This window comes from Rutilus rutilus (assembly GCF_951802725.1).
Source record: "Rutilus rutilus genome assembly, chromosome: 16".
Classification (NCBI taxonomy): domain Eukaryota; kingdom Metazoa; phylum Chordata; class Actinopteri; order Cypriniformes; family Leuciscidae; genus Rutilus; species Rutilus rutilus.
In genome coordinates this window covers 11,509,198-11,526,673 of record NC_140224.1, presented here as the reverse complement: position 1 = coordinate 11,526,673, position 17,476 = coordinate 11,509,198, and the positions used below count along the sequence as shown (strand labels likewise).

The window sequence follows — 17,476 nt, the reverse complement described above, 5'->3', positions numbered from 1 at the left end:
CATTAGCGTTATCGAAAGTTATTTCAAACACTCGCTGGTGTCTGAAAGTGAGTTTTGAGCTGAGAAGTGTTTAAAATGTCTTAAATATGACAACATGGGAAATGAACAGCAGTGCTGACCATCTCCTGACTCTGGTAAACTCCGCCTTTGTTCATGACCACTCCTCAAGCCCCAGTTGGCCCGCTTTGGACCAAGGTATTCAGCTTTTGGCCAACATGGCTATTGACTAAAGACGTGTCTTTGTATTACTTATAAATATTTAACTGCTATCTGGCTATATATTTAAGCAACTAATAATTGCAGCATTTCCACTAACTACATACAGTAATGGGTTTCTACAAGTTGTCTCGAGCCATTTTTCTCTTCATTTCTATCCCTAATGTTTAGAATGCTGCGAGTGATATCTTAGAGGTTTGTTACATTGATACTTCAACAAAGGTTCAGAGTCACTTCCCCTGTAGGAGACTGGCTGGCCAAACATTTGAGAATTGCAATAGGGTCTCCTAGGGTCTTGACCTCTTCTATCTGCAACTCAACCCATGGGAGAGAGATCTGGAGAGAGAAAAAATTTAATTGCACCCAAAACAAAGACTCTTTTGGAAATGTAAAGTTATTATTCTTTTTTTTTTTGCTGTACATCTCCCAAAAACAAATGTAGCATCTGATCTATATACATCCATTATACATTCACATAAGGTCTTTACCTTAATGATGATGTGTTTATCAGAGATGTTGTCTCCATCATACAGTTCTTCTCCGAAACACAGCGTGATCTCACTTTGAGGTTCTTTTCCTCCATTGCGGAAAGCATCCAACTCTGAGAATAGGAAAGAAAATCTTCAAAACTTGGTATTACTGTATACAGGGAATCAGAAGAGGAAATAAACATATAGCTAGTTAATGTTGACCTTATGTTTACACAATATAGCCGGAGGAGAACTGACCCATAGTTTTTTTCTCCTGAATCTAAAACCAACCTTTTTTTTTTTTATTCCTTGCCACAATTGCCTCTGGCTTGCTCACTGGGGGACTTAGGTTACGTTCACACTGCCAGTCCAAATCCGAATATTTCTTCATCCAATTGTAACCTGATCTAAATGACTGAATGTCCACACTGTGTATTGCAACTGTTCAGGTCTGATTTGTGTGTCCCTTGCATTCTCCAAAATATCTGCAATGTTTTCTATGGCAATGCCATTGCGTTGGTATGCCTACACGGCGAAAAACAACAACAGCAACATGGAGGCGTTGGGAATACAGTTGTTGTATTACAACATGTGTAGCCGGTAGGGGTGTAACGGTACACAAAACTGATGGTTCGGTACGTACCTCGGTTTTGAAGTCACTGTTCGGTATGGATTCGGTACAGAAGGGGAGAGAAAACTAAACATAAAATTGCTTCTTTTTTTTTAATGATGTTTTATTAACAAAGTTCGAGAGGAGCACGTTCAGATAATTAACACAAGTGGAGAGCACTCAGCAATCAATGGTAAGAGGGGTATATACACTCAGCAGTCTCACCTCATTCCATTGACAGTTTTGCAGCATCCCTCCACCACCCCTTCTCCACGCTTCTAGTCTTAAGCACTTACATAGGGGGGGAGTACTCTGGGTTCGGGCCGAACTCCGAGCTCGGAGCCCTCCCCCCGGACAGCACGTCAAATACGCATTAAACTTTACCCCCTCAAATTATATGTAAGTGTGAACTCATGAATTAAACAGTGGTTTAATGAACAAATTGTGTCTCTGTCTTTAAATGAATTCAATTATAATTAAAGGTTTCTTAAGGATAAATAAAATATTTCTGCTAATGCTGCAAACTATATATAAGGAAGCCCTTACTTGTACATTACTATAATATTAAAGGTTAACAACAGAGCCCAAAATATTATTATATTATTTAAATTCAGTTGCTGTTTATTACTAGTCGGAGCGCGTAGTCAGCCAGATCCGTGCACAGATCCTCAGCAAAGGCCATATCCAGCTAACAAAAATATGTTCTCAGAACGTTTTGCCATTAAGTTATGAAAACGTTCAAAACGTCCCGGTTTTTTTTATATATAGAACGTTTTTCTTGGTTTCTGTGTACGTTAGAGGCCCTGTTTCCACCTGGTATTAAGATGCGTTTTGGTCGACTGGATGTGGACAAGTGGACGATGCTAAATACAGGTGTAAACGGGGTGTAAAACGTTCTGAGCTTGTCTACTTTCGACCACTTCCAGACGTTTGCATTCGACCGGATTGCTTTCATAGTCAAAATGCTCATGTGATTAAATGCATTTGAACAACCATTAAAGATCGCCGACTCTACGCCTACTGACCTAAGGCGTAAACATTTCACGAGTTCACACTTACAAATAAGTTAGACAGAATAAATGGGTATGTGTTTTTGGTAAGGAGAGGGCTCTGAGCTCGGTATTTGGCCTGAACCCAGAGTACTCCCCCCGTATTCCTGGCTGTGGTAGGAACAAACCAAGAGTGAGGAGGGGTGGTGGTGGGATGCTGAAAATTGTCGAGGAATGTGTATACATGTATATGTATATATATAGGCTTCCTCTCATGCTGATAGGATTGACCAAGCGTGCCGCACAAGTCCTGAAAAGTGAAGCCAAAGCGTCTCGATCGCCCCTCGAACCCCCCAGTGGTTGGTCCCAGTATAGGTCATAAATCCCACCCTACCCATGAAGTCTAATGGACGCGATGGCAACTAAACAATCAAATTACACTTCAAATACATTTCTTCCAAAGATGATTTCTTTTAATCACGCTGGTTTAAGTTCAAGTTTTTTTTTTTTGTTTTTTTTTTTATAAGTTTGATCTTCGTTATTTGATGCTATAAAAATGGGAATAGTCACCTAAACGAAGTAGTCACCAAGACACCAACGGACTTTTGGGGGGGATTTTCGGGAGGATATTGGAGCTTCAACTTTAATTTGTACATGTCCATAACTGTTTATTTCACACAGTAAACTTTGTACTAACCGTTTCTGCGGGAGTGAGGGTGGGACCTTGATGTCGCAGATTAACTTCCTGCTCGCTACTGTGCAGACTCGGGTCCCGTGCTCACTACTGCACAGAAGCAATGTCCCAAATCTGCACAAGATGTCAGCGCCATATTAGGACTTTGGCGGCTTCACTTTTCACCAATGGAAGAGAGTGAAGGGGCGTCATCCATCTTTTTTTTACAGTGTATGGGATAGACATGGTAATTGCTGATGAAGAGTTGATTGGATCGATTTTTTGAATGTGCTCCTCCTGAACTTTGTTAATGAAACATTATTATGGGAAGCACGCTAGCCAGACGGGATTTAAGCTTTGTCGGCTGAAGACCCAAGTTTGAAGACGAAAAACATACCAAGCACAATGTTCTCTCACCATTCCTGATTTCTAACACACACTCACCGTGTTCGGCTGGTCTTGCGGCATAAAGACAATTTAGCATCACCAGTTTACCTATGCTGCATGACTTTGAACTGTGGTGGAAACTAGATTACCAGGAGGAAACCCACATTGACACAGGGAGAACATGCAAACTCTGCACAGAAAGACTCATGGCTAAGTTGGGACTCGAACTGGGGACTTTCTTGCTGTGAGGTGAGTGCTACCCACTGAGCTGTCCTGTTTATATTTATGTTTATATTAATTCAAGGAGGTAGGGTTTAAGTAACAAAAGTTTTAAGTTCCAAAAACTGTGTTAAGATACATTTTTTCAGAGTGTTTACATTTGCCCAGATTATACAAGTTTCTAAGTGCATTAAATGTTTGAATTATAAAATAAACAGACTTTACTTTAAGATTCACATTTTGCTGTAGTAGTACACTGAAGTCAAGTCAAGTCACCTTTATTTATATTGTGTTTATACAATGCAGATTGTTTCAAAGCAGCTTTACAGTGATAACAGGAAAATTATTCAATGATGCAAAACAGAGTTCATTTCTGCTGTACAGCAGCTCTAAAAGAAAGTGTCATTGCTCAGCTGAAGTTATTTCAGTGTTGATTCATTTCCATTTTAAAGTAGTTAATTTCATCAATAAAGCAGCTCTGCAGAAAACAGTGATGTCATCGTCCAGGGGTGCGTTTCCCGTACAACTATATAGCTCGCTGCTTAACTACCATAGTACGATGCATCGTTGGAGAAATCAACTAGCTAGTCACGACTGTTTCCCGAAACCGTATGTCGCAAAGTATCGTTCAACCACGTTGGTTTATGACGTCTCGCACGTGGTGGACTAATAACTTATTTTAATGAATCTGTTTGAGATCGAATTAACGCTAGATTTTGTCATATAAGTTACAGACATGGCATCTGAAGACCATTTTTAATTGTTCTCAGTTATTTTGCTTTATTACCCGACTCAATATTTGGCTCGTTCTTACATAGTAGAGCATGTTCGCACATGCGCAGTCTTCAAAAACGGTGCTTTAAATCTCTGGACAAACTAAAAGACGTAAATTACATTTGTATGTATTCTAAATAAATAACACGGGTTGTACTGAATGTCAGCTTGCTTATTTTGCTAAAGATAAGGATTTATTCAGTCTACATCTCATGTAAACTAGAAACTATGCTTCTAACCACAGCTCGAGAGCTGTCGTTCCAACCACACAAGTTTGCGATGCTGTTTGCGAACGTTCGTTGGAATGATGGTTTCGGGAAACACCAAATCGTTGACCTATGCTGATAACGACCGAACTTGCGACCATAGTTGGCTAACGATGCTTTCGGGAAACGCACCCCAGCTCAGCTCAGTTCTCATACAACAGCGTCTGTGCAGTCAAATCAATAATATTGTTGAATATTAATTGTCCCCAACTAAGCAAGACAGAGGCAACAGTGGCAAGGAACCCAAACTCCATCAGGTGACAGAATGAAGAAAAAAACCTTAGGAGGAACCAGGCTCAGTCAGGGGGCCAGTTCACTTCTGACAACAAATGAAAACAGTGTGATTATGATTCAGTCTACATCACAAGTCAGAATCAGATTGTAGATTGTGGATGCTGTGTGGTAGCATTCAAATATTTAATCCAGTTCCTTTTGTTTGAAGATCTGATTCTGAACTGTGTAAGAGTCTCTGGGAAGTACAGTCCAAGACATGGAATCATGAGAGCAAAGCTTACATTTTACAAAATGCTTTGTGATGCTGCATGATGAAGAGAGACATAATAGTGTAATGGTTGTCTGCAGACTCTGGACGTTTGGCTTAAAAGTGGCGTGGAACAAAACACATGCGCAGAGCTGTGAGTAATAGAAAGAGAATGAGAAAATTTAGTCCAGAATCAGATGATTTTATGAGTTAAATGGACAGTTGATCCATGATCCGTAAGGACCAGGCCCCATGATTCGGCACGCATGTGATTCGTGGATTAATTGCAAGTTTAACCACCAAGTGAAAGTTTATGATTTGCACGTGTTTTGTCTTGCCAGTTTACACATTCAATAGATTTTAAACCATTCCAGCGCTAGAAGAGGCAAAAGAGAATTTAAAAGAGGCACAGCCGCACACACACCAAAGCGCATGCACACAGAGCGAGTTGTGTTTCAGATAGCGTGCAAACTCCGAATTGATTCCTCTTTCAATAAAAGTGAAAAGTGTTATTTTACATTTAATTATCACATACCTGAAATTCAAGATTCAAGATTCAAATATCTTTATTAGTCCCCAAGGGGGCAATTCAGTTCTACAGCCAACCCATCCAATAAGGGTTAAATTAAGATTATTAGCACACAATAAATATATAAAAAAAAAAAAAAAAAAAAAAAAAAAAAATGTATACAAAACGATAATACCCTGACACACACACACAACACAACACAACACACACATTCACCTGCCAGTGACAGAACAGCGGTGTAATACAAGAACCTTTTGTGTAGTTATGAGTTATCATTTAAAAATCTTATAGCAGAGGGAATGAATGAGTTTGCATAGCGATTCGTTTTCCGTATTGGCACATAATACCGCCGACCTGACTGCATGAGAACAAATTCATTCCTAAGCACATGGTCTGGTTGGCACAGTATTCTATCGGCTTTTTGGACCACTCTTTTTTTCCAGAGAGAACCAAGATCATTTAATTGGGTACCAGTGATTTTTGAGCATACTTTAACAATGTCACTCAAACTCTTTTTGTCTTTCACCGCTAAACTATTAAACCAACCCAAGAAAGAAAAGGTTAATAGACTCTCAATGAATGCCTGATAGAATGTACATAAGATTCTTTTACAAACCCCAAAGGAGTTCAACTTCCTCAGTAGATATATTCTTTGGTTTGCTCGCTTAATAATGCTATCAATGTTCTCTCTGAATTTCAATTGTGAGTCAAATACTGTGCCCAAATACTTATATGTTTGTACCACCTGAACACCTTCATTGTGTATTAAACTCAGTTTTGGTTCGTCACTAACCTTCCTAAAATCTATAATCAATTCTTTAGTCTTTGACACATTTAAGTCAAGAAGACTATCGTCGCACCATCTAACAAACTCCTCAAGGGCACTGCTATGATCCGGTTGATTGCCCTGTAAAAGGGACAGCAGGGCTGTGTCATCTGAAAACTTCACTAAGTAACTGTTCTCCCAAGATGACCTGCAGTTGTCAGTATATAATATGAAAAGAAGGGGGGACAGCACACAGCCCTGAGGAGAGCCTGTGTTTGATACGATAACAGATGACATATTTCCATTTACATAGACCTGCTGCCTTCTATTTGTTAAAAAGTTTAAGATGAGTAATAGAATCTGCTCAGGTAACTTAAAATATGAGGCTAATCGTTCGACCAGAATGTGAGGCTGCATTTTATTAAAAGCTGAACTAAAGTCAGCAAATAAAATTCTTACATGTGATGCAGGTTTCTCAAGATGTTTATACACCTTGTCAAGGATAAAAAGCTTTGCATCCTCTACACCCTTGCCCGCTTGATATGCGAACTGTAGTGGATCTAATTTGTCTACCGTTAGGGGGATGATTATGTCCTTCAAGATATTCTCAAAACATTTCATGACCAGGGAAGTTAATGCAATTGGTCTAAATTCATTAAGGTCTTTAGGAAATTTTATTTTTGGGATGGGTATTACTATTGATGTTTTCCATAGATCAGGTATATCCCCACTATCAGCACATTTTTGAAAGATAACTGTAAAAGCCTCACTGAGCTGCTCAGCACAATAATGGAGTGTACGCCCACAGATGGCGTCGGGACCGGCAGCCTTACCTATTTTTGTACTTTTAAATAGTCTTGTGACTTTTTCCTGTTGTATTTGTATCCCTCTCTGAGGCTTCCACGTCTCTCTCAATGTGACTAGACTATCTGTGAAGGACCTTTCGAACCTGCAAAAAAAATTATTAAAAATATCTGGCAAATCACCGTCATCTATACCATTCATTTTTATTGGTTGCCCTGTTCTACACACTGGCTGATTAATGGCTGCCATGGTTTTAATGCCTTGCCAGGCTGCCTTTAAATCCCCACTATTATATTGATTTTCAATTTTATTCTTGTATTGGCTTTTTGCTTTCCTTATTTCATTTTTTACTTCTCTTGAGACAGCCTTTTTCTCTACCAGGTCCCCAAAATAGAATGTCTTTTTTTTCCTGTTGATAACCCTTTTCAATTCCTTCGTTACCCAAGGCTTGTTATTAGGATAAATAACCACTTTTTTAGATGGAATAATCATATCAACACAATATTTGACATAGGCAGACATTGTTTCCGTGAGATCATTAATATCATTACAAGTATCATAAAAACAAGTCCAATCAGTACATTCCAGACACCCCTGTAGAGAGGAAATGCTGTCTTCTGTCCAAAGTTTTATGTTTTTTTCCTCACGCTCAAGGCGTCTGAACGCGGGCTTATACACAGGCATCAAATAAATACTGTTGTGGTAGGAGGCACCAAGTGGCGGCATAGCCACAGATCTATAGGCTCCATTTACTGAGCCATAACATAGATCTAAAGTGGTGTTCCTCTGCGTTGTAGAGCAGGTTATATACTGTTCATATGATCTTAAGGTCTTATCTAAAGTACAGTGGTTAAAATCTCCTAAAAAGAACTTGGGGGCCTCTGGGCAAATAGAATCCAGTCTGTGAGTGACATCAGCGATCACTTGCGCTGCAATTGAAGCATTGGCTCGCGGATGAATATACACAAGCGTATAGAACAGCTGTTGGAACTCTCGAGGTAAATAGAACGGCCGGAGAGACACAGTCAACAATTCAATATCCGAAGTGCATATTCTTTCTCTCACTACCACAGTGTTACAGTACCTTTTATTTACGTAGAGGCACACTCCTCCTCCCCGACTTTTCCCAGTTGTCATCGGATCTCGGTCCAGGCGAATCGGGCTACCCGAAATGAATACTACTGTTAGACCTTACTTTATTTGTAACTTTGTTATATTGTATTTATCTATGTTTGCAATTAGTGTATTTGTTCTTATTTTTACTGATTGTTCACACATGCCTTTAATAATGTTTGAACTTTTTGCTGTGGTATCGGAGTACTTAAAGTGTGCTTTAAGTAATAAATGGAAAGCAAAGTTACCCCCACACCCCCCTATCGATCCGTGACTCAGTAATATATGATCCGAACCATGAGTTTTGTGATCCGTTGAACCACTGAACAACAGGTGAAATGCTGTTACAGAAGGGAAAGTTCAAAGTCCTGATTGCTTAGTGTAATGCATTAGGTTTAATAAAGTCAGTTTATTATACCTGCTTGCCTTTATATTTTGTTTGCATAAATTGCATTCATTGTTTGTTCCTTATCCCTTCTCTTCAATTCTCTTTAATGATAGTAACATTTAAAACATGTTAGATGTTTTAGAAGTCCAACTAAAACATTACAAAAATACATTTCATGAACGATGTATAATAAATAATGTTTTTGTGCTAACGCTTTGAGATTTTTTATAACTATGAACGAACGTTCTTTTAACATTACTGGAAGAAAGTTTGTTCATAACTTTGAGAGAACCTTGCAAGAATGCAAGCCAAAGTTCTGAGAACGTTCCCTGTTAGCTGGGAATATGCTAAAAGTGACTATAAGGCATGAAGATATTAGGCCATTTTGACCACAACATTTTATGCAAACATTCCAAAAACATTCAGCAAATATTAATAGCATCATAAAGACATTCCAAGAATGTTGTTTTAAGAGAAAATGTTCTTAGTACAACATTCATGGAATGACTTTACGATGTAATTTGTACTTGATGATTGTACTACTCCTCATAATGTAGAGAGAACAATGTTAATAGTCCTTACAATGTTATTTTTAATTAAATGTTCTCATAACAATGAGAGAAAACGTTCTTAACATTGCAAGAACGTATATTAACTATTAATAACGTTAAAAGAACGTTCCATAAACATTATTTTAAGAACGTTTTGTCCTAACATAACATTTAAAGAACATTAGTGAAAGTTCCCTCTAGACCTAACAGACCCTAGCCACCTTCAACTTCTCCCACCAAATGCCGTCGTGATGTATCCAGATCTTCAAGCAGAAGGAGCTAGAAGAAATATATTGAATGAACAGTCCACAATCTCACTTGTGATGCATCCTGGAATCATAATCACATGTTTGGCCAGAAGAGAACTGGCCCCCTGACTGAGCCTGGTTTCTCCCAAGGTTTTTTATTTCTCCATTCTGTCACCTGAAGGAGTTTTGGTTCCTTGCCACTGTCACCTTTGGCTTGTTTAGTTGGGGACACTTAATATTCAGCAGTATTTTTGATTCGACTGCACTGAGTTCTTTACAGAGTTCTTGAACCGAAAACAATCAACACTGAACTGATTTCAACTGAATAATGACAATACTGTGTTTTTTTTAGAGCTGCTGCTTTACAGCAGAATTGAAATCTGTTTGTATCACTGATCACTATTTTCCTGTTATCACAGTACAGCTTCTTTGAAACAATCTGTATTGTATAAGGTGCTATATAAATAAAGGTGATACAGTCTCCACTGGTCTTAAAACTCAAAGAGGTGTGTAGAAGAAGCAGATTAGCAGTATATTGTAATTTTGCAATCAACCAACACCACGAAACAACACAACCTTGTTTCTGCAACAACTCTCAGCATATTTTCTACTACAACGTCTGATGTGTTTATGTTTTTCATGGCGTGAGAAAGTAACAAAAGCAGAAAAACCACGCAAATTCCGATCAGAGCAGTCAGACTAAAAAGGATTTCTGGAAATTAGATTTGAATAGGATTTCAAACCATACATTAATGTAACTTGAAACAGATTTGTGAAAATTGCAATTCAAATGATATTTTGACATTCACACTTGATCAGATTCCAATCAGACATGCACAAAAATTGGATTTGGACTGACAGTCTGAACAGGGCTTAGTCTATAGGACTAAAGATTTATGGATTACTTTCTAGCAGAAAGGTGAGCACTATGACCAAAATCTTGTGCCACGAGATGGGTCATCTTCTATCACAGAAATGGCACAAATCAGGATTCTGCTGACGTTGGAATGTATCAACCACTATTCTCCACTTTTTCTACCAATTTCCACACAATGCAAACACACCATGTTACCAAAACAAGCTCAATAGCACTTCAGACACACTCAAACTCTTCAAAACATTAAGTTCTCTCCTCTGCCCCCTCTACCTCAAGCTGATGACTGCTAATTTTTTTATACAAAGAACACGAATAATATAAAAGCAAATGCCAGTATACTTACATCATTTATATATAATTTATTAGACAGAACTGTAAAACAGAGACAGTAAACTAATGGCGACAGAATAGGAGCAAACAGAAAAACGAAATAAAAAAATGCCAAATATCAGCTGATATTTTGGGCCTGGCAATATATCAGCTGACCACTATTTAGGATGTTATTACATTCTTTAAAATAAAGGTTCTTTATTGGCATCTATGGTTCCATGAAGAACCTTTAACATCCACAGAACCTTTCCTCTGGACAAAAGCTTCTTTATAGTGGATAAAGGTTCTTGAAATTATTGAAATATTCTTAACACTAAGAAAACTGTTCTTTTAAGAACAGTTTACTGAAAGGTTCTTTGGTGAACTCAAAAAGCTTCTTCTATGGCAGGGCAGGGGTTCTCAATTCCAGTCCTCACACCTCCCCAAATTCTAATCGGAAATGAGCATCCCTATGCCCTACTCACTCCGAAGTGCAGAACCATTGAAGTGGGAACTTTAGGGGGAGCAGAGCACTTGTGTGTCGAATGAAGCCGTTTGGAACATTAACTAACCATGAGCAATTCATCTGTTACAGTATTTGTTCATCTTTGTTAACGTTAGTTAATAAAAATACAGCTGTTCATTGTTAGTTCACAGTGCATTAACTAATGTTAACAAGATTTTAATAAAGTATTAGTAAATGTTGAAATTAACATTAACAAAGATTAATAAATGCTGTATACGTGCAGTTCATTATTAGTTCATGTTAACTAATGAACCTTTGTATCATTGTAAGTGTTACCGGAACATAGAAATTTGAGTTGACCACTCAAGTAATGTTTTATTCTGGGTTTTCCAGTGCAAAATATTTGCTTGTGAAACACTTACCCTGTCTGAATGTATCCATGTTGAACAGCTGGGTGAGCTCACTTCCTCTCTCCATTTTACAGGGTCCTGTGGTGGTGTTGTGCGGTCCTCTCCAGAACACCCGTCCCTGACAGAAACGCTTGGCATAGATGCCTCCTCCTGTCAAGGTCAGCACTACTCCCCGCTCCATGAAGGGCAGTAATTTGTTAAGATCGTTCAAACGTGGGGCAAGGCTGGAGTCTGCAACCATGTCTAATGGGGGCTCTGGGAGAGGGATTCGATGGAAGCCAGGGCCGTTCAGAGACGGTGGAGACGGAGGGACCGGTGACGGAGGCAGATAAGCAATCCGAATATCATTACCCCTTACTTCTCGCCGCAGAACCTCCTGACCAACGTAGTGCACGGTTATGTGGAAAGTGTTCAACACTGAAAGAACAAAAGTGTTTTTAGAAACCATCTGCTGATAGTTTGGTTAAACATGAAACAATTGTGAGATCAGATTTGTTGTACTCAATAAATGAATCAAATTGCATTTTTAGTTACCTCTCTTTTCTTCAGACAAAGGCACTGTTTCAATAGTAAAGTTTAACTGGATATCTTCAGCACCTCAAAGAAAATGTTGAATAACAATAAGTCAGTCATCCACTTTGCATTATTAACATCTACATTAACCACAAATGAACCAAGTTGAAAACTCAGATAATTACTGTCACTCTTTAAGAGGATTGTCTGCATCCCGATCTCACTTCCTGTATGTGGGACAGTTTCCTGTGCACTCTGTTAAGATCAGAAGTAGAAATAGTGCTCAGTTAATTGTAGACTCATACTCTGCTAAGTGGAATGTAAAATGTGTCTGAGTGCATGTTTTCGACTGTTTGTTTTGCTTTTGTAAGGCAGGCTTTCTCTATTTAGCATGCATGTTGCAAATTTCATCTTAATTAAAGTTTGAACAGTATAGCTCTTCAATGATTAGTTATGTTTTTACCATGTTGATGGGCTGGAGCACAACAACCTCTTTTTTGATCTTTTTGCATTCGATCTCCTGATCATGCTCAGATTCGCTGTGTCTCCTCCTGATGCTTCTCACTGCTTTCTGTCCGTTCTCTTTTTTTACTTTCACCCCTCCTATGATGAGAGGAAAATGAAGTAAATAATTACAAAAAGTAACTCCTTTACATACTCATTGGAGTTATTGTAGACTTTTTGCTGTTCATGCAAGTTGTAGGAATGTGCAAAACTTCAAATATCATTTTTTTATAGTCAATGTTTGATGTTTAAGAAAGCTTAATTTCTCCATTGTGTATTTTTACAGAACATTCGATTCAATTCACTTCCATTTACTGTCACTGAGAAAAGTACAAATTCACGAGTTCACACTTACATATAATTTTGAGGGAGTAAGATGTAATGTAAGTATGTATGTAAGTGTTTAGAACTAGAAGTGTGGAGAAGGGGTGGTGGGGGGATGCTGCAAACTGTCAATGGATCGAGGTAAGACTGCTGAGTCTATATATACCCTCTTATCATTGATTGCTGAGTGCTATCCACTCGTGTTAATTATCTGAATGTGCTCCTCCCGAACTTAGTTAATGAAACGTCATTACAAAGCCAATGAAATGCAGTTAACATCCAACCACCAGGATGCAGAATAAAATAGTAATCATTCCAAGTAGAGCAAAAAAAGTGATTGAATATAATCATACATTTGCATCTATGGGTAAGGGTGGCCTGCAGCACGCACAACGATAGAGTTCACAAACAAAGTCTTTATTTAGAATAACAAACACTAAACACTAACAAGCACAGGAGATATCTAGAATCTAGAAAATGCAAACTATATAAACTGAAACGGGACTGAACAAAACGGAGTTCAAATACGAAAAGTCGAACATAACGACTGACAGGTGGTAATTATACACACCTATAGAAACAAACGAGATAATCAGTAACCAATGAAACCGGAACAAAACAGGGACTAACAGAACAGAATAACAAAATAGAAATCCACAATCGTGAAGGTACGGGAGATGGACATGGACCAGGAGCAGTCACAAGGACACAAACACCATGGTGGAGCCTTGACTGAAGGGCTAGGCGGAACCTGGGGACTGGCCGACGAGGCGGAATCTAATTGCTGGTGTTTCTCCATGTCCTCCATTCATTACTCTAGATAGCAAGCTCTTTAAAAGTCACCTTGTGCAATTTTATTGCTAGAATCTTGCTGCTATAGGGTGCGTTTACACGACAACGATAAGCTTAAAATGGAGAAGTTTTTCCTTTGAGTTTTCCACGTACAGACGACACCATTGTCATAACGATCCCCATCACATGAATCTGCTGTATTCTGCTGCCAGGCCATTAGATGACGATGAAACACTAGACTGAAAGATTGCGTATGGCGTCTAGAATAGAATTTGTATAGACTGAACATGTCATACGCATGTGCATGATGTCATCGTTTTCGCGGATTCGCACTTTGAAACCTGTTTTCAAAAGTTTGCGTTTTCAGGCACCCAAAACAATGTTGTGTGAATGAACGTTTGTAGTTGAAAACCTGCTCCTGATTGGTCACTTTCCTGCAGAGCGCAGAGGGAAAATATTTGCCGCTCCACTCCGCTCACATACTCTGGCTCCAGCACACCTGTCTGGAAGTTTCTAGTGGTCCTAAAGACCTTGATAAGCTGGTTCAGGTGTGTTTAATCAGGACTACAGCTAAACTCTGCTGGATAGTGGCCCAAGACTGGACACCCCTGGTTTAGACCAATTAAGCCTCATTATGGTTGGAAAATGCTAAGGATTTTTGCAAATTTAGGGATTATTTTGTGTTGAAATGTCTATAGGTGGCATGAGAGAAAGAGACTGAAGGTGTAAAATGCGTGAGAGTTGGCAACCCTGCTATGTTACAAACAAATGTTTCCACATCCATTTGTTACCTTGTTCTTCTAGTGGTACGAGGCGGTACACTTTGTAGGGTTCTGAGATGTCCAGCTGTGATCTTTCAGTGACCTCACTAAACTCTGGACTTTTGTTGAGGGCACAGCGAAGGCGAGTTTTCCAGGATGCAGGGTCATTTCCAGTCTCCAAAAGCTTCCCTTTAAACTCAGCCCAAGCCTTCAATCGGAAAAGTTCAAATTAATATAGCAAAAAAAAAATCTTTTATTTCTTAATAAGTGAATTACTGCTCATACTATCTTTCAAATTAATTATAATCAATAATGTGCAAATAATTATCATCAACATGTAATTCCACAGAGGTGGAAACAAACAATTTGATATAGGTATCAACAGTGAAAAGATCCAGTGCTTAGCCAGCCAATATATATCATATATAGATATAGATAGATAGATAGATAGATAGATACAATGTAATGTACAGTAATGTAATGTAATGTAGACACATACACACACGTCTGGTTTGCTATCTTTGTGGGGACTCTCCATAGACGTAATGTTTTTTTATACTGTAAAAACTGTATATTCTATCCCCTTACACTAACTCTACCCCTAAACCTACTCATCACAGAAAACTTTCAGCATTTTTGAATTTTCAAAAAAACTCATTCTATATGCTTTATAAACTTGTTTCCTCATGGGGCCCTCAATTTAGGTTAGTCCCCATGAGTCAATGTTCAAGTTGAAGTCCCCACAGGGATAGAAAAACATGAACACACACACACACAGAGAGAAAGAGAAAGATATAGATATTTCCACCTTGAAAATAGCTGCATCTTCCTCACTTCGGAAATCTTGTTTTCCTGCATGTTTCCATGGGATACGAAACATGGTTTTATCAGTGTTGTCCCACACTAGGCCGTGATACTTCCCACTGTTCACCTATATCCCAAAGCACACACAAGAAAGAAACAGATATTATTATTAATCATAATTATTAATATTTCTGACCTGAGACCCTTAGGTAATATTAGGCAGCTAGATACTCTGCCTGTACATACAAAATAAATAAATAAAAAAGGCAGCTGTGAATGCCAGAAAAAAAGGTAGCTAGTAACATTTTTAGATTTTACAGATTGGAGTTAAATTTACTGTAAAAAAAAAAAATCATTAACTAAAATTGCTAAAATACATTACAACTAATTTATTACCAAACTACTCAAAACATTTTTTTTTTTGATTGATATTATACTGACACCCACCTTAAAAATACAAGTGGTAAAGAGACAGCTTGTACATAATGTATCACATGTAGCTTTTCCACAAGCTGAGAAAAATACTAAATATATGGTGAATGTGTCGACACATACACACAAATACAAAACACCATCGTGGTAACACAGACTTAAACTTTACAGACTTAAACTTTAATTTAACAGCATAAGATGTAAAAAAAAAAAAAAACATTATTTCAATGAAAAACTATCAAATCTAAACTATCTAAGATTTTATTAACTATCCTTTGACACACTCAACATACCACACACACACGCACCTGTTCCACTATCCAGGAGCGCAGACGGCGCGTTGAGCGAATCCTTCCTGATGCCATCTGAAAAACACATTGATTGACAGATGCTGATTTGTCTTAAGAAAGTCAGACATCTCACACATTTGACAGTTCAGAGGTGGGTAATACCATGTTATTTGACATGGTACCATGGAAGGTATGCAATAATGTATGCAGAAGTTATTCTATTTAGCCCAACTAAATGGTTTGTGTGTGTGTGTGTGTGTGTGTGTGTGTGTGTGTGTGTGTGTGTGTGTGTGTGTGTGTGTGTGTGTGTGTGTGTGTGTGAATAGTCTTCCAATAAAATGAGTATTAAATTGAAGATGAATCTTTCATCTAAAGTGGTTCTCAACGGGGGCGGTACCGCCCCCCAGGGGCGTTCAGAGAACTGAGTGAGTAAAGTTTCTGAATTAATGGATGTGTTTTGAGCCCAATGCTATGAGATAATGCTGTTTTAGATGTGTTTCTGAGCTTGTTCTTGTGAGCTTTTTGGGGTTATTATTAGAACAACAGTGATCAATGGAGCTGTTCCTTATAAGCACACTTGACTAAAACAATAAGCATGAATTGTAATTACGCACAGGTTGTTATAAATCTTATTTTGACTCTAAACAATTCTTAAATTATCTTGACTCTAAACAATTCTTAAATGAATTTAATTTGGCAATCACCTTCGTCCTTCGATAGAAATCGCTGTTTGGTTCCCTCCCTTGGTAGTGCAGTAGCCTCCAGGAAGCGTACGCTATGATTTGTATCATAAATGACTATTGTTATATATGCCTTAACTCTATTAAGACGCATTCACAATACTTTTTGTAAACTTATAATCGAAACATCTGCTTAAATAAAAATCAAATAGAGATACATACAAGGGATTTTATAATTTCAACAATTTCTTCCAAACTATCCACATCAAAATCAATGTAGCCTAATAGCTCGTTGTATAAATAAGTTCGCGGACAAAACGGCATTTTTGTATAAACTTGTGAAAATTATTAGTTTGTTTGTAGTTTCGCTTAGCCTACCTTTAGTTTCGGTCGTATATACTGTCAGCAGTTCTGGAGATCACAGTCTGCCTGTCCAGCCCATCGCAGATGATAGCACTAGAAATTCCTGAAAGCAAAACAGTGGAGCGTCCTCCTGAACTGTTTGAGTTACTTTAGTAGGGGGCGCTCAGCGGCTCACAGCGTTATCACACTGTTCGTCAAATAGTATGTCACGAGTTTCTTTGGAAAATCCGGAATTTTTTTTATTTTATTTTATTTTTATGTGCGGCTACATCACTTGGGGAATAATGAATATTACTACAACATGAGCAGATGTTATGTGACATCTTTACTGAGCATGTCTTAACACATCATAAACCCCGCCCCCTTTGGCATATTCTCAGCCAATTTCCCTTCTGCCAGTTTAATTCGTTTCAAAAGAAACGCTGCTCTTCCCAGAAACCACGTGATAGTACGGATTTCTTTTCAAG

The 17,476-nt window shown here is 38.3% G+C and overlaps 1 protein-coding gene across 1 annotated transcript; it reads right to left on the bottom strand.

Annotated features, from left to right (window-relative positions):
* Positions 1-277: 277 nt before the first annotated feature.
* irf9 (interferon regulatory factor 9) lies at positions 278-17,112 on the bottom strand. The gene is given in 12 exon segments (XM_084434273.1): positions 278-437; positions 439-552; positions 705-817; positions 11,559-11,963; positions 12,081-12,143; positions 12,245-12,314; positions 12,523-12,662; positions 14,471-14,648; positions 15,249-15,371; positions 15,985-16,041; positions 16,671-16,741; positions 17,025-17,112. Coding segments are annotated over 10 exon segments (1,284 nt in total). The 5' UTR covers positions 16,671-16,741; positions 17,025-17,112; the 3' UTR covers positions 278-416.
* Positions 17,113-17,476: the final 364 nt, after the last annotated feature.